The 23,547-nt window shown below is 35.1% G+C and overlaps 1 protein-coding gene across 1 annotated transcript; it reads left to right on the top strand.

Moving 5' to 3' along the window:
* Positions 1 to 350: 350 nt before the first annotated feature.
* LOC127881961 (protein hedgehog-like) lies at positions 351 to 20,702 on the top strand. The gene is given in 5 exon segments (XM_052430245.1): positions 351 to 908; positions 15,631 to 15,654; positions 15,656 to 15,816; positions 16,775 to 16,872; positions 20,390 to 20,702. Coding segments are annotated over 5 exon segments (774 nt in total). The 5' UTR covers positions 351 to 596; the 3' UTR covers positions 20,569 to 20,702.
* Positions 20,703 to 23,547: the final 2,845 nt, after the last annotated feature.

Raw genomic sequence — 23,547 nt, 5'->3', positions numbered from 1 at the left:
TCATCACTAATATTAATCGTATGATGCGAAACTTATAAATGGAATCGACGCCGCGCAATGTTGCTCAATTATTGCATAAAAGCGACGGAATTTTGTGCAGTGTTTGTCAGTGGTGATATATTTGACAGATGGTACAGCTTCAGAGTGAAAAAGATGTTGCATGGCTTACAGAAAATGCTTAATTTCAAAATTAAATTACTTTGAAGGATAAATGCGTATGTCATTATGAATCGATAAGCTAGAACAGCGTTGTTTGGATAATTTCATAATATTTTGATGAAAAAAACATCTTGATGCGAAACTGGACAAAATAGTATAGAACGAAATGTTAATTTTTATATTGTAAAAAATAAAAAATGTATAACAGTTAAACAATACATATAACAAACTACTTTTCTGGCACATACAGACAACCTGCTTATTTACAACACCTCGAAGTGTCAAATATTGCTGGCATACAAACCTATAAGAACATATAAGATATTCATAAGTGGTTACATCATAAATCTGACAAATCTTTTTCACAAGAGGATTTTTAATACCTGAATGTGATTTATTTCCAAAGTTCTCATAGCGTTTTATTAATTGAACACGACATGGCATCGACTCAGAAACGAATCCGCGATTTCCACATGGCTGCCATTGTAACGGTGCTATTCTGCGGATACGTTTCCTCGTGCGGCCCGGGACCTCGTCTGGTGAGCCCCAGGAAGTACAAAAAGACCAGCCCTTTTGTGTTAAAGCAGCACGTGCCAAACGTGTCGGAGTACACGCTAGGGGCCAGCGGGCAGCCGGACGGACCCATCAAAAGAGGGGATCCCCGTTTCAAGGATCTCGTTGAGAATCACGACAGCAACGTGATTTTCCGAGACGAGGAGCGAGATGGATCGGATCGCATTATGTCCAAGGTGAGTGAAATGTTTCATTTGTAATTTTATTAGTTTAATATGGTTAATATATATGATTTATTTGTAGTTTGTGAACTTTACATATAATCTCTAAATTATCTAAAAATTTAAAGGTATGGAGTATAAACGTCATATTTCTAAATTCTGAAAGGCCGAGTAACATCGAAAGCTTGGATGTTTTTGAATACCTCTTGTACGATGAATATGGTATTGGTAATTTAAATAAAGAATTATCGTCTTAAAATTCTACAAATTTAGTGTTGTTCTGTATAATATATTATTTCAGAATATGCAAAGATGACCTGTAAACATATCATCACATTGGTATGAGAGTATCTTGTAAAAATAAATTGTTAACAATCGTAGAACCTATTTCTTAATTTTATTGTTCATTTTCTTTCAGTCATCTTTCAATTGTTAACCCATTTATGCCTAGCGTCTAGAAAAAAGGCCTTGGCAAACAGCGTAAGACCCAGATGAGACGCCGCATGATGCGGCGTCTCATATGGGTCTACGCTGTTTGCTTAAGGAATTTCCGCACGAAATATTCTAAATATAGAAATAAATATACTATACTTCCCTAATTTTGTAAAAACATTGCTCCAATTTAGAAGGATGAGAGAGTCCACTATGCATAAATGGGTTAATCATTTTCCGTATCCTTAAGATGCAAATAGTATGGACTTTGAGTCTGAAATAGCTTTAAAAAATAAGAGAAATAAGAGTATAGGGTAAGATTATTAACTTTTTTACTACGTAAGGGCATTTACGATTATATGTAATTCTCTCGTGATTTATGTTATTCAATTTATAAACACGTAATAACCACCGTGATCTTAATTAAAATCAGCGTACTATTGTACAAACAGCTCTCGGTAAATATTGTTAGATACACTACATGGGATTGTGTTATTTCGTTCTACAACATCGATTTTTGTCCGAAACAACAGTAAAGTAATGTTGTCCGAGATTCAATAATGTTGTCTGACACTTTATATTGGAATTTTATAGTTTCCTTGACAGATAACTGATAAGATTTTTTATCAATTCTATCAGTACTCAGTCTTGATATTTGTATCCTATTTCGTCGTGGTATCGTAAGTATATTTGTCAGAAAGTGTCTGCCGAGCGTACATGTCTCTGCGAAATATGGAAAATTGTATTTTGAGAAGGCTTTCACTCAAACTATTAGAAAGTGCTGCTCGCGAATAGAGTTATACATTTTTAAATGAAAATGTTCTTAAAGCTGATAAATAGGATAAATGATTTAATCTGTGCAGCATTACGTTTAAAAACTGGAAGTTTGAACTTTCGGGAGTTAGATATACTGGACGTTTCAACTTTCGGGAGTTAGCTATACTGGAAGTTTGAACTTTCGGGAGTTAGATATACTGGAAGTTTGAACTTTCGGGAGTTAGATATACTGTAAGTTTGAACTTTCGGGAGTTAGATATACTGGAAGTTTGAACTTTCGGGAGTTAGATATACTGAAAGTTTGAAGTTTCGGGAGTTAGATATACTGGAAGTTTTAACTTTCGTGAGTTAGATAATACTGGAAGTTTGAACTTTCGGGAGTTATATATACTGGAAGTTTGAACTTTCGGGGGTTAGATATACTGGAAGTTTGAACTTTCGGGAGTTAGATATGCTGGAAGTTTTGCTCATAATATCATGCCGCGGAATACGTAAATTGCCCTTTCACTAATGTTTTTATTATAGCCTGTGCAATTATTTACTCAATATACTCGTATCTTTTCATATACTTTTTTTCAAATGAACTTTAACCCATTTATGCCTAGGGTCTAGAAAAAAGGCCTTGGCAAACAGCGTAGACCCATATGAGACGTCGCATGATGCGGCGTCTCATCTGGGTCTGCGCTGTTTGCTTAAAGGAATATCTGTTAGAAATATTCTAAATATAGAAATGAATATACTAGGCATCCCTAATTTTGGAAATAAATTGATCCAATTTAGAAGGATGGGAGACTCCACTAGGCATGTATGGGTTAAGTAAGCCGTTTTGAAGTTCAAACTTCCAAGTATTAGGAGGCTGTGCTTTTTGTATGGCGCCAATATCTGAACTTCTGTGACGAAAACTTACAGTTCATTACTACCAAAATTACTTTTTAAAAACACGAATATTTATATATTTGTTATATTTAACATTCAGTGCCTAACGTCTGTAGTATAGAATGAACCATTATTATGTTCCTTTAACAAAAATTACTATCATATGAAACAGGTACTGGAATATGTATTGTTATTCAAATGTAGTTCTATTGCTTTTACAACTAATACTTCAGTTCAGTTATTTTTGACACTTTTGGTGATAGGAACATTTTTAGTTTAATAATAATAATAATAATAAAAGCTTTATTCACAGAAGGTTAAACATTAAGACAATGACACATTATACATATTATGCAGATGAATCAATACTTTTTTACGATGTGGCCTTCTTAAAAAAACATACACACATAGGTCTATAACAAGTAAAACATTCACACAATATTTTCTTACACCTATACATAACACACATTTCGTCTTCTAGACAGACACACATGAAATAACATTGATTAGAAAATAACATGACATATCATTGATTAGAAAATAAATGTGCTTTATATTGCCTTTTAAAAGCAGAGATAGAGCATGACATTCTTATTCCAATCGGTATACTGTTCCAGATATTCATGCTATGGTATGAAAAAGCTCGTTTCTTATAATCTGTATTTGCTTTGGTATTTGTGTAAGTAGTCTCTGCATTTTCTTTATTTCCTGAACAGTTTAGATTCAGTGTAAATTTATTCAGAGTTCCGACGGGTTTATTTAATTACGGAAAGAGTAATCCATTTATATGTGTAATCGAAGTAAACTAATTTTACTCATTAACGTAAATCGAAATCGCTCGTTCGTCGTAAGTTAAAGGCATTGATAAATTTGTCTTTCCTGATAAACGTAAGTTGTTTGTTGACACGATAGCCTGCCATAAAGTCCCAATTTCTTTCAGTTCTCACAGTTATAGCAAAAAAAAATGTTACTCTCACACCAATTGGAGTTTTGGTTTCGTTTTTTTCACATGTCGGACTTGGTATTATTGCTAGTATCTTGTATTGCAATTTTGTCTGAATTTTGCTTCTTCAAAACATATAAATGAGCAATCTTATGGCTATAAATGTTTTTTTCTCATGTTTTCAAAACACATCAAAGCGTGTATTTCGACACCATTTAGAAAGTTAGATGACCCTTTCCGATGCAACATTCCCCGGTTTGAGTATGCTGTAATTTTTATTGCATATAACGCGAGTGGGCAGCTCCCGTATATCCATCCGCCTAAAGGCAACTTGTAATTGGCGATTAATCTAATTAACACTTCTGATGCTATACACGCACTATCGACACGTTATTTCAGCCTTGTTTATCTTTGAAATGCAAATAACGATACATTTCTTAATAATTCATTTAATCAGAAAATTACCCCGCTCTGGCGTAAGCATAGACATCGGTTATACATCTGTTTTTGTTTTCATCAAACAACAAGACGTTACCCCAAAACTGGGGCGGCTTTGATTCTCGTGGATTTAGACAAAAAAGTAGTAACGTTTTGATTTGAATAATAAGGTTCTGATAAAAGACGTAAATCTCGAAAATGCACCGACGATGCTCTTTTAGCACCTCTACGTCACATACATGTTAACCGAAAAATTGCTAACAAATATTCGCCAACCGAGAGCGCAGTGAAAATATCACGTGGAAGAAACTGTGCTCACATAGGCCCCTTCTGTGTTTCTTAATGAGCAATTAAACAATTAGCAAGCCAACAGATTACGATCTCGTTCAGCAATTTGCGAAAATAAGAAAACAAGAAAGGCGATATGTTAATTGATTAAATGGTGTTAACAAACAGCACATCGTTGATGTTTTGAAAGCGAGACCGCTTTGTTTTATGCTGGGACTTTCTTTCACTTCGCCAACTTACCGTTTCATGCGCATGTTAAAACCTCTAGCTGACATTCGTTGATATTGTTAATTGCAATGTTTCCAAAACACCTAAAAAAATTAATTTAAGTTCACGTCTGACCTTTATGGCTACACTCACGTCTGACCTTTATGGCTACACTCAAGACTTTCTATATAATATGTGTCGTCATCCAAAACTTGATTACGGCGCAACTTTGTGCTTATATACAATTTTGTTAATATACTACGACAGTATAATGCGACAATTTTGCAGACGACAAACACTCACAATTCATTCACAACATTCACAATTTCGAATATAAATTTTGTATAATATATAAAAGGGTTTTTCATTTACTTGAGTACAAATTTGAATTGTTTAAAATGAATACTTTTACTTGAGCACCTTTTAATAAAAAAAGACGTATTCATGCGGTATCATGACAACGCGCTTGGTCATAGCAATAAAGAAAGACCTTTCGATCAATGTATAGACAATGTATAATTAACAATCAAAAAGTATTTCGAACTGACCTAATGCTTCGTAATTAGATGTTTGTTTGTTTTTTGCTTCATTTTTTTCAATACACGCTTTAAACCGATGTACGTCTGACAAAATAACATAAAAAAAGCTCTATCTCAGAAATACGTGGACACGATCATATTAAATAAATACAGTAGGAAAATATTTGTAAACCGTGTTAATATTCGGTTACTACAAAGGCCACATGATAGATCATGATAATATGTAAAAAATATTTCAGATTCTTAAAAAAAAACTAAAATCAGAATTCGCTGATATGATATTCGAAATACAATCAACAAGCATTGAGATTGGCAGAAAACTCATCAAGTCGTGTGCACTGTAAGTTGTTGTGTTTTTTCGAAACTAATCAGTTTAGCTATCATGAGCAATTTAACGGTTCACTAGAAAAGTGGGCGAAACACGTCGTCGAAATACACGTGCATCTTTGTTTTTATTGTTGTTTCTTTCAGTCTATATTCGTATAAAAATACAGTTTAATTACATTGATTGTGCTGATATGAATCTTGTAATTGTTTATAACTCGATTATTTATATAGTTTACTTACGATTAAGTGCATATTTGAAAGTCAATACTCCAAAACACAAAATAGATATACCCAGACAACATGGCTTTTTGACATGCATTCATTTGAGTGTATCGTTTTATCATTCGCAATGTATTTGGGCCGTGCTCTGTGAAAAGGTGGTTTAATGCATGTGCGTAAAGTGTCGTCCCAGATTAGCCCGTGCAGTCCGCACAATCAGGGACGGCTTTCTCTGCCTTAACTTAATTTTTGCTAAGAAGAGACTTTCTTTAAACGAAAAATATTATAAAAGCGGAAAGTGTCGTCCCTTATTAGCCTATGCAGACTGCACAGGCTTATTTGGCGACACTTAACGCACATGGAGTAAACCCCATTTTCACAGAGGACGGTCCATTTGTTTATTCATCATTATTACGCCTTTAATGATTATACTCGCTTTTGGCGAAATCGAGTGAAGTGCATGTACATGTTTCTTAACACGAAGGGCAATTCGTATACTTTCGTGTACATGTGCACGCTTCAAGCAATGCCATTAATTGAAAACATACAATGTGTAAACACATACAATTGTAGCATTAAATTTTAGTAAAATTCACGTTTAAAAAAAATGCATCCAGCTCCATCATTATTTTCATTCATGCATACAACGACAACATGCGAGCGTGTACACATGTTTGATAAGTCTGCCTAAACAAGATTATACTAAATATAAATTCTTGATAAATGTATGTATCTGCATAACATGGTTGAGGGTTGATTTTATTGCGTGCCGCTATGAAAGTATCCGTATTAAAGTTCTTTATGTTTTGATATGGTTTTCACAAAACCAGGTCGCGTAATTAACATTTAAATTACTTACATCAAGTGCACTCGTTCAACCGGGTCTCTTTCGCAAGAAGTATGGCACAAATTAGAGATGAGATACTGCACTTTATTGTAAGTACTTCTAAGCACATGGCATTGGGCACATTGCTGAAATATCCATCGCATTTTATACAGTTTTGTTGCTCGTGCACTGTCGAAATTAATCACTCCAAATCGCGTAATATCAATGTGTATCTTTTCGTATCAATTACTATCACTGATGGTTTAAGCCGTGTTGATTGCATTTTTAAAATAAGCATATTGGAAGCAGTTGCGAGAATACATGTACACTCATGACAGAATTTTTTTTATACAATGAATGAAATAATTGAAATAAACTCATATCATTAATGCATTTGTTAACATAAATTCATACAATCAATGAAATAATTGAAATAAATTCATACGACGAATGAAACAATTTAAGTAAATTCAATTTGAATATGTTTGATGTTTTTAGACATTTTCATAAAGATTTGTTACCACCGTTGAATTTGCGTATGGAATTGTGTTGCGTTCAATTATTTGGTTAAAAAAACGAAAATGTTGCATTCCTAGGTACTGTCCTATATTTTACGCATTAAATTTAGCTCGTTACAAAAATAGTTATCGGCCTTGTATACCAGTAGTTGTCGTTCTTGTATGATAGTAGATGCCATAATTGTATTGCTTTAAGTGTTGGTCATTCATTCCCTTTCCATTTTTCGTCAGACCAAATCCAATGTGAATTGTTCCGTTTTCATCGTTCCGATGTGTTGAAATGAGGTTCAGTCGAATCTGCATTATTCCATTATAAATTGTTCCGTTCATTCGGTTCCGTTATGACCTTTGTCCGTATCTGTTGACTCCTTTGGTTTCCATTTAACCCATTCATGCCTAGTGGACTCTCCCATCCTTCTAAATTGGTTCAATTTATTTCCAAAATTTGGGATGTCTAGTATATTTATTTATATATTTAGAATATTTGTTACAAAATTTATTTTTAAGCAAACAGCGAATACCCTGATGAGACGCCGTATCATGCGGCGTCTCATCTGGGTCTACGCTGTTTGCCAAGACCTTTTTTCTAGTCGCTCTAGTCATCTCACCCTTTCTGTCTACTGGTATAAACTGCGTCGTCCATAAAATGCAAAAAGTTATCGTTTAACCGTGAACTGAACCAAGAAAGACAAATATCAAATACTGGCTATTCTGACATTATTTATAAAAACCGACGCACTGATATAATTTGATTGAATTTTCTGGTTATAATTACAAAAAATACTGCGTTTAAGCAACAGTATTATTGAATATATGTATGAGCCGTGAGTTGTTGCTTGTTTTCAGATTTTACATCGATTGAATTATTTAATGTACGTGTATGTACAACTTAAGAAAATAACATTATACTATCCTAAATATCAACTAAACCGTCAACCGTTACTAACAAACACAAGCATTTCTTGTTGTGTAAGTGTGTAAGAAAACGATAAATCAATCTCCAAAGCATTAATGTAACAGATAACTCAGTATTATGATATGTATATTATCCTAAACTATAGCATATACTATTTCTTACAATGTTGCTGATTTTGTTTTTATTAATCTCATAGTATCCGTTTTGACATTTTGGTCAAATTTTAATTGACATCGAGATAATGTTAGATTGTTATCACTGCTTTACTATTGAAAAACTCACAATAGCGGTTTTCAACGTTTTACTTAAAGGTTAAGCGTAAAAAGTTAAGTTTAACAACAAACAATAACGCTTCTTTGTCCGGGGTTAATCGCATATTTGCATGCCCTTACATCAAAGGTGGAACGGACGATCAAAATATTTCACTTAAAATAATTATCATTTTATAGCCAGATATTTGTGTTAAGCAGCGGCGATTGTTATAAGAAATTAGCAAAAATTGCTAAACGGCAAGTTTCCAGTATCGTGCGGGGCGGTTGATTGAAATATGAAACAGTTAATAACTACTGAATACATTAACCGAGGCGAAAGTGACTAGCGTTTGTGTGGGCTTACTTGTTAAATGTCTTGGTATAACAAAAACGCGAGCCTTTTGTAAGAATTCTTTGTTATAAAAGCGTCTGTGCGTGTGTACGTCCTCAAGTATGTGTGTGTTGAGATGAGTTAACCTATTCATGCCTAGTGGACTCTCCAATCCTTCTAAATTGGATCAATTTATTTCCAAAATTAGGGATGTCAAGCATACTTATTTCTATATTTAGAATATTTCTTACAGAATTCCCTTAAGCAAACAGCGCAAACCCTGATGAGACGCCGCATCATGCGGCGGCGTCTCATCTGGGTCTACGCTGTTTGCCAAGGATTTTTTCTAGACGCTAGGCAAAAATGGATTAAAAGTTGGTAGTAAAAGAGTCGTATCTAAAGATCAATTCAACATCAGATACACGAGTTTTGCAATAAGGCCTCGTCATGATGTCTCTTTGTCAACGATGATCCTCGATTACTATTTATTCAAGATCACGTTTTCTAAATTTCTGGGTTATTTAGTTTCAACCTATTTATTTTAGCTCGATTGCATAAAAAGCCTAAGGCTTATGTGAAACGCTTTCGAGTTCGTTTCTTGGGAATGGAACCAGTACTTGGTGTCTATGTGGGAGATCTAAAGAATGATCCCACAGTGGGGGATCGAGCACGTGACCTCCCGGTTGCTAGGCGGACACCATATCCAGTACGCCACGGCAACCTCTATTATATATAATCCTATGTTTCAAAAATCATACTTATTAACATCATGTATCAAAATGTCGAGTATGACGAATGAATTCAGATATAAAAATTATTGTACGTACGATTTATTTCAGGACATGTGCATACTATGAACATGATCCGATCACAATCTCATTTGTTAAATTGTTATATCTTGTTTGTTTTGTATTATCAAATACGTTGCCTTTCTCAGTCTATTAATGTGTATATTCTACACTATAGTAACGGAAATGAAAAGCGTTATAATGGTTTCCAAATGTGGTTACATCTGAAGTGTCGCATATAGACAACCGTCTGGGAAACATGTCTAGACCATCGATCAATGGAACTAAGTATCTCTACCTCACCCTGACGCCCTGGGGACGAAACTTCACATAGTGTTTCTTCTACATTGCAAGAACGATTCCGTAGTCAGAGCGGACCAATTTTTACACTGATAGCGACACATGATTTTCTCGCACTCATCTCGTACTTTTAGGCTTCATATATTTTTAATGATGATTTTGATTATGGTACGGGTGATAAGTATGCCGTTGATGATGATGATGATGATGGTCATTGTGGTTGTAGTGATGGTGATGGCGGTGGTGATGGTGGTGACTTTGGTAATGGTGTTAATGGGTGTTGTTGTTGTTATTGATGATGCTAATGATGATGTGGATATTGATGATGTTAATGATGATGTGGATGAGGAGGAGGATAAGGAGGATGGTGGTGGTGGTGGAAGTGGCGGTGGTGGCGGCTGTGATGATGCTGATGATGTTGATGATGTTGATGATGCTGATGCTGCCGCTGCTGCTGCTGCTGCTGCTGCTGATGATGATGATGCTGCTGCTGATGATGATGATGATGATGATGATGATGATGATGATGATGATGATGATGATGATGATGATGATGATGATGATGATGATGATGATGATGATGATGATGATGATGATGATGATGATGATGATGATGATGATGATGGTGAGGAGGAGGAGGAGGATCATTATCATTATGATCATAATCATCATTAATATGATGATCATGCTGATTTATTATGATAACTACTTTCTTGTAAAAAGAATAATCGTGCTTATGGTACAGCGACTTTTTTTTTCTCTTGTTCCAAATCGATCAAAGTGGTTATTTATTACATATTTTTGATATTTTCAGCCCATTAAAAAGATCGAGTATGTGTTTTGTATACGAAGCGATAGTAATTCCTGGGTCATTGTTTTGCGAGCAATTTCGGTTTATAGCTCTAAGAGGAATTACAGCGTGGTGCCGATATGTTTTATGGCATAGGGAATAAACTGTTGCTACTCAAACCATAATTACCTCGGACCGTTTTATGTCGTTCCGCAGACACCACAAAACACAATTACATTGGCACAGTGGCCTGGTTGGACAATGTTTCCAGTTGTAAGTGCAGGCAAATATACGGGGACTATTGGTCAGGAAATGTTCTAAAAAATAAAAATAAGTATTACCGTATAGGCTTCATGCGTTAAGATATTCGTATATCATTGTATTTGCTGAAGAATTTGTCTTTATTTCATTTGAAACGCATAACCAACACAGTACACGTGTTGAATTTAAACGTATTACGAAATTTATCCTAAAATGAGTGCTATCATATTATGTAGCCTACAAAACTATGATGTACATGATTGTGTATTGTTCTGATAAAACTGGGCATAATGCATGTGCGTAAAGTGTCGTCCCAGATTAGCCTGTGCAGTCCGCACAGGCTAATCAGGAACGACACTTTCCGCTTAAACTAGATTTTCGGTAAAAAGGGACTTCCTTTAAACGAAAATTACCATTGAAGCGGAAAGTGTCGTCCATGATTAGCCTGTGCGAACTGCACAGGCTAATCTGGGACGTCACTTTACGCACATGCATTTTGCCCAATTTTCACAGAACAAGACGCATATCATCATCAACTACAACACCATCAATAACATTTTAATACAGTCTAATAACATGACACAATTAGACGGAATAAGTACTATAGAGTTTTCGCTAATGCTGTGTTGTTTATCTACATGTTGATTTTTATGGGTGCGTTTACTATCGGGATGCGCATATGTATCTACATTACACCACAGACTGATCGCTTTAGTAGAAGAAGGTAGATTTGATTGAATTAAAACGAAATTTAAGTACACCGAATAATCATTTACAAAAGCTTCATTTGAAGATCCACCTTAAACACCCGGGGGCGAACTGGTTAATTTTCAGCTGACCCTCGTATCACCGTCCAAACACCCAAAATGACCCCAAATCACCTGAAAGCAATACCGTTGACAAAAGCCCATCGTCGTCCGACGATTACTGCCGTCAATGACTTTGCAAATACCAACAATTGCCCCGAGGTCTGTTGACTTAAGTGGCGCTATATATCTTTGGTAAGATTGTTGACAAATCGCTTTAAAGTATCGGTCAGTAAATACGTCGCTAAAATCAAAATATTGTGACAAGATTTTACGATTTAATTTATTATCGCTCGTCGATTTTATTTATGTTATTGAATAGACAATAATACAAAGTATTGATTGGTGCAATTAAATTATACGTATCGGACACAGTTAGCGGATATAATAACGTCCGCGCCTTCTATCAGACTTTTTGCAATGACGAATTCGTTCGTATAATATTCCATTTATATTAATAATATTCTCTTTCTTGTAAAGTTATTGTCGACAATAAGAAGTAGGACTCGATAAAATTTACTACTTGTCATTTCAAATTATTTTTATAATTGCTCTTAGTTCGCGAAAGGACAAATCATACATTTTTCGAGCACACAACATGTTTGCTTTATTGATGCAATTTTATGTTTAAATTTAAATTATTGTCGGTTAATATCCGTTGTACAAGTGACTGGGTTCATTGAATACTATGAAATACTGTTTGTCTTAATCACCGGTTGAGCAGGCTAAGTACATTGATGAATGGATATAAAACTAAATTGCCAGACCACGAATTTCAGACCTTGCAATAAATGTTGCAATAAAACAATCGTTTGTCAACATTCATCGATAGAAATATTCAAATATTATACTCTCTTTTTGCAGGTTAAATTCTTCTGGCGCCATCGTGGCGAACATTGCTGCTGCTTAAAAAGGATAAAAGTTGTAAAATCTCAAATGTTTATCTTTCTTACCCAAACATAACTGTGAACTTTTGTGTCGAAATTACCACTTTAGATATTTGGAAGCTTTCTCAAGCTTTGTTTCTAGATACCATTGACACCATTTTGTTGCGAAATATTTGATCCGGTCCTTCGTTTTATCGCCGGGCAAATCCTCCGCGCTATAAACAAAGCGGCGTGAAAAAAGATAAAGCCTTTGTCAACATCCCACTTCGTTCGGGTTACCTTCGCAATTTGTCAGAAAGTCCGTCCACTGTTTTGTCAGCTTTAAATGGTTATGATTACTATTAAGATCATGTGTATGTTTAAAGCGTGTAACTAATCGTTTACTATTTATCATGTGTTAAGCAGAATAAGAAATTAGGCCTTATGGCGATCGAAATGTTCATAGTTAAGCTCGTATTGTGTGATTGTTTTAATCCCCCAAAAATCATGCCCGTGAGCGTACGCTGAGAGATAACAGAATAAACGGGACGTACGATAAACGCAAGAATAATTGCACTATTTTTCAATTTCACATAAACTTTTATTTCGGTGTTTATGCAAATAAGGCGAACTCTTCCAACACTTCACGAAGCAATGAAATGCAGACAGATTGCTTTTAATTTCTCTTAATTGTTCGATAGCGTTTGTGGAATGTAGTGCACAACAGTGCAATGAGCGAACAATGCCTTGATATTACAGACGTAGGTGATCGACACCGTCCAAGTATGTGTATATTTCGTATGTGCTTTTATATTGCACTTGACCGCGTCATGCGAAAAGGAATCTTCATTCATCATCGACATGCACAGTACAGCACAGTCTGGTTCAAGTCTACCCTGTCCGCTATTTAGTCACGAAAGGTTTCGTAGTATCAATAGCGGATTAGGGAAGCTTGTGATCAGACTGCGCCGATATGGCATAAGACACATTTTATCATGACACACATCACTACTTGTCAGTAGTCGGTACCCCTGCATGGAAATGGCTGCAAGGTAGGCATTCGGTCATGTCTGAAAGGGCCCCGTGCGTGGCTCGAGCCTTCAAGTGCCACTCCCCGCCCTCTCCCTCTAGAAGCAATAAAAGCTGCTAATAATTTAGTGGGGTAACCCGGAATTCCGACCACGCCGTATTTTATCACGATTACCAGATAAAGCATTTCAATTGTGTTTACATAACACTTTTATTTTTTCAAGACTGTTTACACGTACAGGATACGTTGTGTAAGAAAGGGATTATGGGATTTGTCACAAAACTTATGATCGCTTTATTATTCAATAAAACGCTGCTACTGTTTGTTATTTATGCTGCAAAAACTATTAAATTAATGTTAACATATCACACGTTGGGCTTATTGTTTGGCCGCGAGATATGTTCCGATTTCAATTGCCCACTGTAATTTCGATTTCTCTGCTGAATTTGGATTTCATTTCGGGTAGATATATGTTTTATATCTTTGTGCGTGCCATTAAATCAAGATGAATCTAAACGACCCCGCCGAAGAGTAAGCAATACTGTCATCGAGTCGGCTCTAAGTGAATCCGCTCTGATTTGGAAGGATTGGTTATATTTGGTATGAATTATGTAATAACGATATTTTCAAAACAAATTCATGGCGTATGCAGAATTACTGAATGGGAAAACATTGTTCCTTTAAATGGACAATTTAATATGGCTGTTACAGGGGTAGAACATACAATGATCTGTATAACTCAAGTGTTCATTATGCTTATCGAATACACAGTATATATAAACACGTATTTTCATTAATATTGTTTGTAATGCGAATGACAATTATTTTCAATATTATTTTTAAGTGAACAATGTATATCTGATAATACGTATATATTGATCCCAACTATCAATAAGTGTAATTTGTACGGATATGGAATGTTTTATGAAGTATACGTTTTAATTTTCGAATATACACTCTCGTCCTTTACTGGAGAAGTTTAATTCATCGACTATACGATGCAAACTAAAATCGTTTTAAATTGGACGTGGATATTAATTCTAAATGGAATTAAACTTTGCAGACAATGAAAGGCCAGACTTTGGACGCATTTTAGGGGGCATTGCCTTAACAATCGGCTTAGTTAGGTATTGTTTCTTATCGTGTATATGACTTCTACTCGATTATCTAGTAATCGCCGCATTTGAAAATCGAGTTGTCCCGGTTTAGGTTTACTTGTTTTTAGTATAACCGAAATATCGTCTAGCAATCAAAATGCGTGAGTGTTGGATACTTGATATGGAAAGTGTTTGCTCACTGCATGGAAGTGAATAACCGAAAAATGCATCAATGGGCAAACACTTCATTCTTTAAACAAAGAAAAAATAATACAAGTTTTTGTAGTGAACATAACTGACAACTACTGCACATACAAACTAGACTTCTATGGTAAATGTGTTTCTCGTATTGTCTCGCAAATGGGAATGCGGTTTTAGACGACACCTTGCATGTACAATATAGACAACACCTTGCATGTACAATATAGACAACACCTTGCATGTACAATATGTGCCTTTTTATTTCTTTTTTAGGATATGGTGTGGTATTTCAACACAGTTTTGCATGGTGGATATTCATTATTAAAACATGATTTTTACCGACAAATGCAAAAAATACTGTTGCAAAAGTTCCAACGCAACCACACAATCAGAAGTCCCTGATTTCAGGAGGTGCACTAACATTTAGTTTCCATTTCAATCGAAGAGTTTTGTCATAACCAAAATACAATGTTCATTTTAAGCGTTCGTTCTTCATTGGATAGTAGACAACGCTTGTCGTTTGGGTGAGAGTTAATTACTATTTAACCACTAGTAGTTCAGTGGTGTTTTTTAAATTTGAATTGAAACTAAGAAGAGCGCTAGGTCGTGTAGTCTGGTCGAAACACGATCATACATCGAAATTAAGGTATCAAATAAAACATAAAACATTACCACGTATGATTGAAATGTATATCGATCATTTTTCGTAGCGCTGCAAAGATAAACTCGAGGTTACTGGCGATCAAGGTGATGAACCAATGGCCGGGTAACCCACCGGAAGTGCCGGCGGTGAAGGTACGGGTAAAGGAAGCCTGGGACGACAACCTACTACACGGGGAGACCTCGCTGCACTATGAGGGACGGGCTGTGGACATCGCCACTAGTGATCGCGACAGGTGTGGACAAAGGAAGGGGAATGGGGAATGGAGATTGGGTTAGATGGGGACGCGTTTTGGTCTTGTCTGGGACGACAGCATAATGCATGGGAAGACCTAGTTGCACTGTGTGGGTCGTTCTCATGGTATTACCATTGGCGACCCGGATGTGCTGTCATTGCCATGGAAGATAGAGGGGTGGGAATTGACGAAAACGACGCCATATTGATAAAGACGCCACTGAAAATTAAGTCCTATTCTTTAGTATTCTGTAGTGAATACGTCTCTGCATGTGAACTGGACAAGCCTGCGTGGTGTTGAGAGCGAGATTAGATGGGGTCGCGACTAGGGCTATATTCATAGGGCTGAAAAAGAACATTATTTAAGAACTCTCAATAGAACAAAGTTAAAATATTAGATATGCGTCATAAGCAACCCTGGCAGTGGGTGGGGTATGAGCGAGTGTGGGGGAGTTGAGGGGGAATGCGCTCGGGTCTAAGCTGGAAAAGTTTGTATCACTGCAAGAGTTCAGTAATGTGCATACACATTTTATTCACGTTATCATGTTCAATACTTTTTATCAAACGTGTTAAAATAATTGTTGGCGTATAAATCTAACTAAGCATGACAACGGGCAAGTGAAGACAAAATAGATATTCTTCTTTTTTACATTTACTTAAATACACATGATCATCTTTCCAAGGAGCTGTGTCAACAGAGAGTTATCTAATGCTATGGGGATTACAATTTATCGAACTTACTTACATTTATAATTACAATTGTCGCATACATCAAGCTACACAATCATTGATGTGCAATAATCTTATAATAACATTTTTAACTGATTTAATAAAAATGTGCAACAATATTAAAATATGTCTATACCGTACAAATCTTACAGAAAGTTTTACACATTTTCCTTTCGCAGATAAATATCCAAAATTTTGTTCATAAATATAACACAATTGTGTCCTTTTAGGTCTAAGCTGGGAACTCTCGCGAGATTGGCGGTGGAGGCGGGATTTGATTGGGTGGAATACGAGTCTCATGGTCACGTGCACTGCTCAGTGCAGTCAGGTCAGTACCACAATTAATTGGTTGTCAAGTTCACTGTTAAGTTGCAAACACCGGCGTGTCACACACACTATTGTGTAACATATGTCAGTGGTTCACATATACAGCTAGTTAGCGTACATCAGATTGTAACATATGTCAGTGGTTCACATATACAACTGGTAAGCGTACATCAGATTGTAACATGTGTCAGTAGGTTCACATATACAGCTGGTTAGCGTACATCACATTGTAACATATGTCAATGGTTCACATATACAACTGGTTAGCGTACATCAGATTGTAACATGTGTCAGTGGTTCACATGTACCACTGGTAAGCGTACATCAGATTGTAACATGTGTCAGTGGTTCACATGTACCACTGGTTAGCGTACATCAGATTGTAACATGTGTCAGTGGTTCACATATACAACTGGTTAGCGTACATCAGATTGTAACATGTGTCAGTGGTTCACATATACAACTGATTAGCGAACATATATTTACATGTGAGCGTAACACATCTTATGAAGTCAGAACATTAGTTTATCATTATGTTTGTATTTCATTAATATTGTTAAATAGCAAAATCTTCAATACAGCCTTTTTCGTAATGGTAGGTCCAGATTTAAAGGGATCTTTTCACGGTTTGGTAAATTGACAAAATTGAAAAAAGTTGTTTCAGATTCGCAAATTTTCGGTTTAGTTATGATATTTGTGAGGAAACAGTATAACTGAGCATTTGCCATGGTCTAATATAGCCATTATATGCATCTTTTGACGATATAAAAACCTAAAAATTATAAAGCGTTGCAACGCGAAACGATTGAATAATTTGGAGAGTTCTGTTGTTGTCGTTTAAATTTGTGAAACTACGAAGACTGCTTTATAATGTATAAAATACGGATCTTATGTATGCTTGGCATAATAGCTCAGTTGGCTAATGCGTTTTTACTTTAGGATGCCGGGGTCACTGGTTCGAGCTCGCTGCGGGTTACTTTGTTTCCCTTTTTAAATTTTATTTTTGATTTTTTACTGTAGCTTTTAAAATTTAATGTTTACATTTATCAATATATAGCATTTAATGGCAAACTTCAAAACATGCCAAAATCTGTGAAAAGGCCCCTTTAACATATATTACGCAGATTCTATGTACATGTTTTTGAACAGGAGTTCTCCCACCCTCATTTTTCGATCGATAAATTAAATATTTGTCCTCGTCGGTTTAAATAAACTTAGGTGTTGTTTAATATTGACTGAAATTTCCCTAATTCAATTAAACTGTCTGTTTGTCGTGTTGCCGTTAAAATAACAGATGGAAACTCTACACGTCTGACGCGACACCGGTGTTCGCATGATATCGTATGCGTGAAACTATTCGTTTATTTAACTTATCAACTTACGCGATTCGATTTAAACGCATTAATGTAAATTATACATCCACAGGTATTTACTAAAAATACTCTTCGATTCACTTTTAAGCTTAATATCATGAATTGAACACTCGAAACGGCGAGTTGCGGAATCGAATAAAAAAAATCTATTGACCCAGTGTTACCAGATCGTCTTTTAGTGCCCCTAATTTTCACCAATTATTGACAATACCGAGGACTTAATCCCGTGAAAGCTTTATCAGTCACGCGCTGCGTTTTAGGTGTGTGAATTTAATGAGATTTTTTTCACTCCTATGTTTAAAGTGATTTTTTATGCATGTCCTCATTTTCGCCGATTAAGAGTGTGTTTTTAATGATTGATATAACCGTGATGATAAATTGATAACTCGATTATGTGATTAAGTAAATCATTGCATTAGTCAGTTTTAAACTGAATTATTGATTAATTGACTGACACAACTGACGAACTGAACTGCCTTCCTTTCCTTTCCTTCCTTCCTTCGAAGTCCTTCCTTCATTGCCGTCAGCTTCGAAGGAATTAAGGCGTAATGAAAGAATGCGACTCAACGGAAGGACTATGAGGGTACGGCATCCTGTACTTCTTCCGGCCGGACTCTCCTGTCCGGCCCTTCCTTCCGTCATTCATTCAGTTCCTTCTTCTATCCTTCCTTCCTTCCTTCCTTCCTCACTTCCTCCCTCCCTCCGCCCTTCTTCCCTCCCTCCCATCGTCCCTCCCTTCAACCCTACCTCCTTTCGTCCCTCCATCCCTTCCTTCCTACCTTCCTTCCTTCTGTCCTTCCTCCCTTCTTTCTTTCCTTCCTTACGTTCCTTCCTTCATTCCTTCCTTATTTCATTCCTTCCTACCTTCATTCATTTATTCATTCATTCTTTCATTCATTCCTTCCGTCCTTCATTCCTTCCGTCATTACTTCCTTCCATCTTTCATTGCTTTCTTCCCTCCTTCTTCCTTCGTTCCGTCCTTTCTTCCTTGATTCATTCATTTATCATTTTAATTATTCATATATTCGCTTTTTAATTTATTAATTTATTACTTTATTCATGTATTCGTGTATTCATTTATTCATTATTTATTTATTTATTTATTTATTTATTTATTTATTTATTTATTTATTTATTTATTTATTTATTTATTTATTTATTTATTTATAAATTTATTCATTCACTCACTAACTCATGAATTAATTCATCCACTCATTCATTCTTCATGCTTTCAGTCATTCAAGCAATCATGTGTTCATTCTTTTGTCAGTTTTAGTCCCAATCTACATATATCCCATGCATCGAATGTTTATCAATGTTATTAATCCGCATTATCTATTAAATTTGGAAATAGAACGTCCATATTATCTTCATGAATATTGTTTTGTATGTGCAAGGCTGTAAACCAATCCGTTTATTTTCTTTTATAGAAAAAAGTCTATAAAATCAGTCTGGGTATTTAACTTAAAATTCTAGCACCTAGGCGTTAATGGACACTATATACTTTACTGACCCGTTGAACTTATACTTCATTGTAACAAGAGAGTTTAGTAAAACAAATCCGTGTAAAACTTTTATTTAAGATCTGAAACATTCGCTGATTTTGCTCTACGTGTACAGAGCTATATGGACAGGGTGTAGCTTCGTTGAAGAATGTGATTGTGTGCATTTTACTACCGTTTTGTCGGTAAAAGATCATTTGTTTTAAAAGAAGCATTTTGTCTTTCAAGCCCCCATATAAATATTACATTTATAAGTAAAGTATAAGAAAATGAATTGTGACCACTGACAAGCATTAATATATCTTTGTATCATTCGAAAGATGTTGGGAAAATGTTATTAATCTTATAATTGTATTCGAAACATGTTACCCACGTTTGTCTATATGTTGTTGTTTTTCTTAACACAGGTAGTGCTAGTCATGCTACATTTTTAGTAAAACGATTCCTAAAAGGTTGTATTCAGAAAAAACAGTGAAACAAAAAGTTTCTTAAAATGAAGGTGTACAAGTTCAATGTGAAGTTGAAATTATTTTAAAATCATGTCTATGATCGTTATTCACCATAAAAATGATACTTTTAAAATGACTTGAACAATGAATGACAACGAACTTGTATTAAATTATATTATCGTTGTTGTTTCTAGATTCTGCAGCGGCAGTTCAGAGTGGTGGGTGCTTTAATGCCGACGGAATGATACAGCTTAAGAATGGCGACCGTAAACGGATGTCAGAACTTCAAATTGGAGACAACGTGATGAGCATGCGCAGTGATGGCGCGTTTGAATACAGTGAAGTGATTGCGTTCATGGATCGTAGTGACTGATGCGTTCGCTCTGTTTTACACAATTTACACAGAATCTGGCAAACGCATCACTTTAACAGCGAAACATTTAGTATACATCACGCTGAAAAATTATTCCGTTGGTGTAGAAAACTTTGACGTTTTATTCGCAGAAAACGTCGCGGTTGGGCAATACTTACTTTTGAGAGACAAAGACAACACAGTAGTATCAGCTATAAATAGAATTTCAGTGGAAATGAGGCGCGGGATATACGCGCCACTTACCAAACATGGAACTATTTTAGTCGATGATGTAATCGCTTCGTGCTACGCGTTAATAGACAATATTTACATTGCGCATGCGTCGTTTGCTCCAATGAGAATGTACCATGACATATCGCAGTTGGTACCGGACTTTGGTGTGTCATCAACTGCTAACATTTCTTCCAGACAACCCACAGGGGTCCACTGGTACGCCCGCGTGTTGTATTCGCTTGGTAAAAGACTGTTTAGCAAAGACACGCTATATGTGCACTGAACCGTGAAAATTTAATTGTTGTCTTCATGTCTTGTAAAGATGATCAAATGATACATGAAATTATGTTGATATATATATAATTTATTTATTGAGACATCTGAAAATTCTATTTATGGAATTGTTTACCCGTACTGTGTACATATTGATGTCCCTAGTTTTATGCATCTGATAATGTTGAGAACAACTGTTTCATTTGATGAAAATCTGATTCATTCATTAAATGTAAGCTCATCCTCAACCGTTCTATGACATGCAAAGCTTGTGTATATTCATGTGTGCATGTGTTTTCTTCATCTTTTGTTTATTAGGCAATTAAAGGAAATCCAAAATTTTACTAATATTTACTGTGAAAGTATATGGTATCAAATTGAAATGTAAAGCTTTCAAATTTGCTTACACATATAACTCTAATCGGCGCAATTTCGACAAAGGCGATATATTTCATTTATAATTTTAAATAACACATCAGTATTGTTCGTAATACTAAATAATATTTCGTACTTCCACTCACATCTGTGATACATTTTATATGTATTTATTTGTCTTCATCAAATCGACACTTTTTTATGAATATGATTTTTTTGTCTTCCAAGATTTCTGTTTAAAAAGAGTCGAGCTATTTACCTCTACCTATTTTAATCAGTTGCAATTCAACCGATATGACATTAATATTTACATGTAGCCGCATAAATGAGCATTTATTAGCCAAATGGGTTTATTTGATTTTAATATGTGTTGTTCCAGAAGCGTTAAGTAAGTTCGTTATTTATAAAATTTAAATTGATTTTCCATATTCCGCATGGCAACCTGAAAGTAGCATTTAAACGAACCTTTTTACTAAAACTTAAGTGCTGGTTCTACTAAAAAGGGGACTTCATCGGGGAAAAGAAGGGACCATGCGCATGTCAGCTGTAATAATATTAACCCTTTGCATGCTGGGACATTTGTCGTCAGCTAAAATGTCGTCTGCTAAATTTATAATTCGATTTTTTTTTCAAACAATACTGTAAGAATAGCAAACAGTTTGGATCCTGATGAGACGCCACGTTCTGTGGCGTCTCATCTGGATCCAAACTGTTTGCAAAGGCCTTTAAAATTCGGTTCCAGCACTGAAAGGGTTAATAATTATTAATTATCTGTTACGCGCACTCTAGTTAAATCCCGGGTATTTACAACTGAAAAACTTACCTTATCAGAAAATAATAATTACTACGCGATGTTTTTTTCACATTAATAAGAAGAATAAAAAAAATAAGAAATCGACAATCGCGAAATCTGTAAACCTGCTCATTGAATCATTGAAAGTAACCTCTCAAAACTCCCCCAAAATTATATATTTATTACTTTAATCATTTTCTTCAGGTTTTACATTTAATAAAATTTTATCGGACCGAATTAAAATGAGTATGTTACTGTATGTGGTTTGGCATTTATGAGCGATTCTGAATGAACGCGATTGTTATCGATGGAAGACATTGATTGCAGATTCACAAAAACGCCGTTATATTGCCAACCCGTCAAATGTTTATCTTGTTTTAATATTTTGCAGATCATAAAGTGTTATATATAACATTGATTAACGGTGACGAACTTGATGGTATACGATGTTTAAACGTGTACATATTCATGATTGAAATGATTTACACGACTTTAATTTACAACTTTGCTCTGGTGTTTATTATATTTTATAAAACTTACATCACTCATGATTTAATGTTTACCAACCGATGTACCAATGTGATGCGTTTTTGGCGGAAATCCGAATTTATGTTTTTTTTATCCGGACCATCCGATGTACTTCATGCGTAGCGAAATGTAACACGTGCTCAATTCGTACAATTCTTAAGCTAGAGTATTGATTTTGAAAAGCAGTTACTAGATGTAAACAGTAATACGGCTGTTCTTTTTCTGTTGTTGTTTTATAATTATCAAAAACAATCTACAATTAAATGCAAAATGTTACTGCTTATGTTGATTGATGTAAACAAAACAACGTCTCTATATCTAAGAGACGTAACTCGCATATAAACATCGTTTCTGGTGTAACATATTTAATTCCCCTGCATGTCTGTGATGCTATGTATTTGTTTAATAAGTAAAAATATGTAAATACTGTTAGCGTATTCGTTTTACAGATTCGTAACTACGTTGTATATTACTGTAATTTTATGGCATGTTTAATTTCGTTTTAACTGTATTTAATATGTTGCAATATTTTTCATGTTTTGAGTACAGATGAAAATATATAATTGTAAACCGCTTTACGAATTCACGACTGTTATGTGCAAACTCACACACGTATACAATTAAGCAATACATAGGTAAAGCAAAAAACTAGTATTGATATAATGTTTATAGTTTTTCTATATTATTACTAATTGGTTGAGGTTAAAACTGTGTTTTAACTCATTTGATAATTACACAATTATTTTGAATACATTTTATGTTAAAAAACAATACAAAACGAAATCCATATATTTTAT

Source organism: Dreissena polymorpha, chromosome 5 (assembly GCF_020536995.1).
Source record: "Dreissena polymorpha isolate Duluth1 chromosome 5, UMN_Dpol_1.0, whole genome shotgun sequence".
Taxonomy (NCBI): domain Eukaryota; kingdom Metazoa; phylum Mollusca; class Bivalvia; order Myida; family Dreissenidae; genus Dreissena; species Dreissena polymorpha.
The sequence above is the reverse complement of the archived record's forward strand: the minus strand, read 5'-3'. Positions and strand labels throughout refer to the sequence as shown.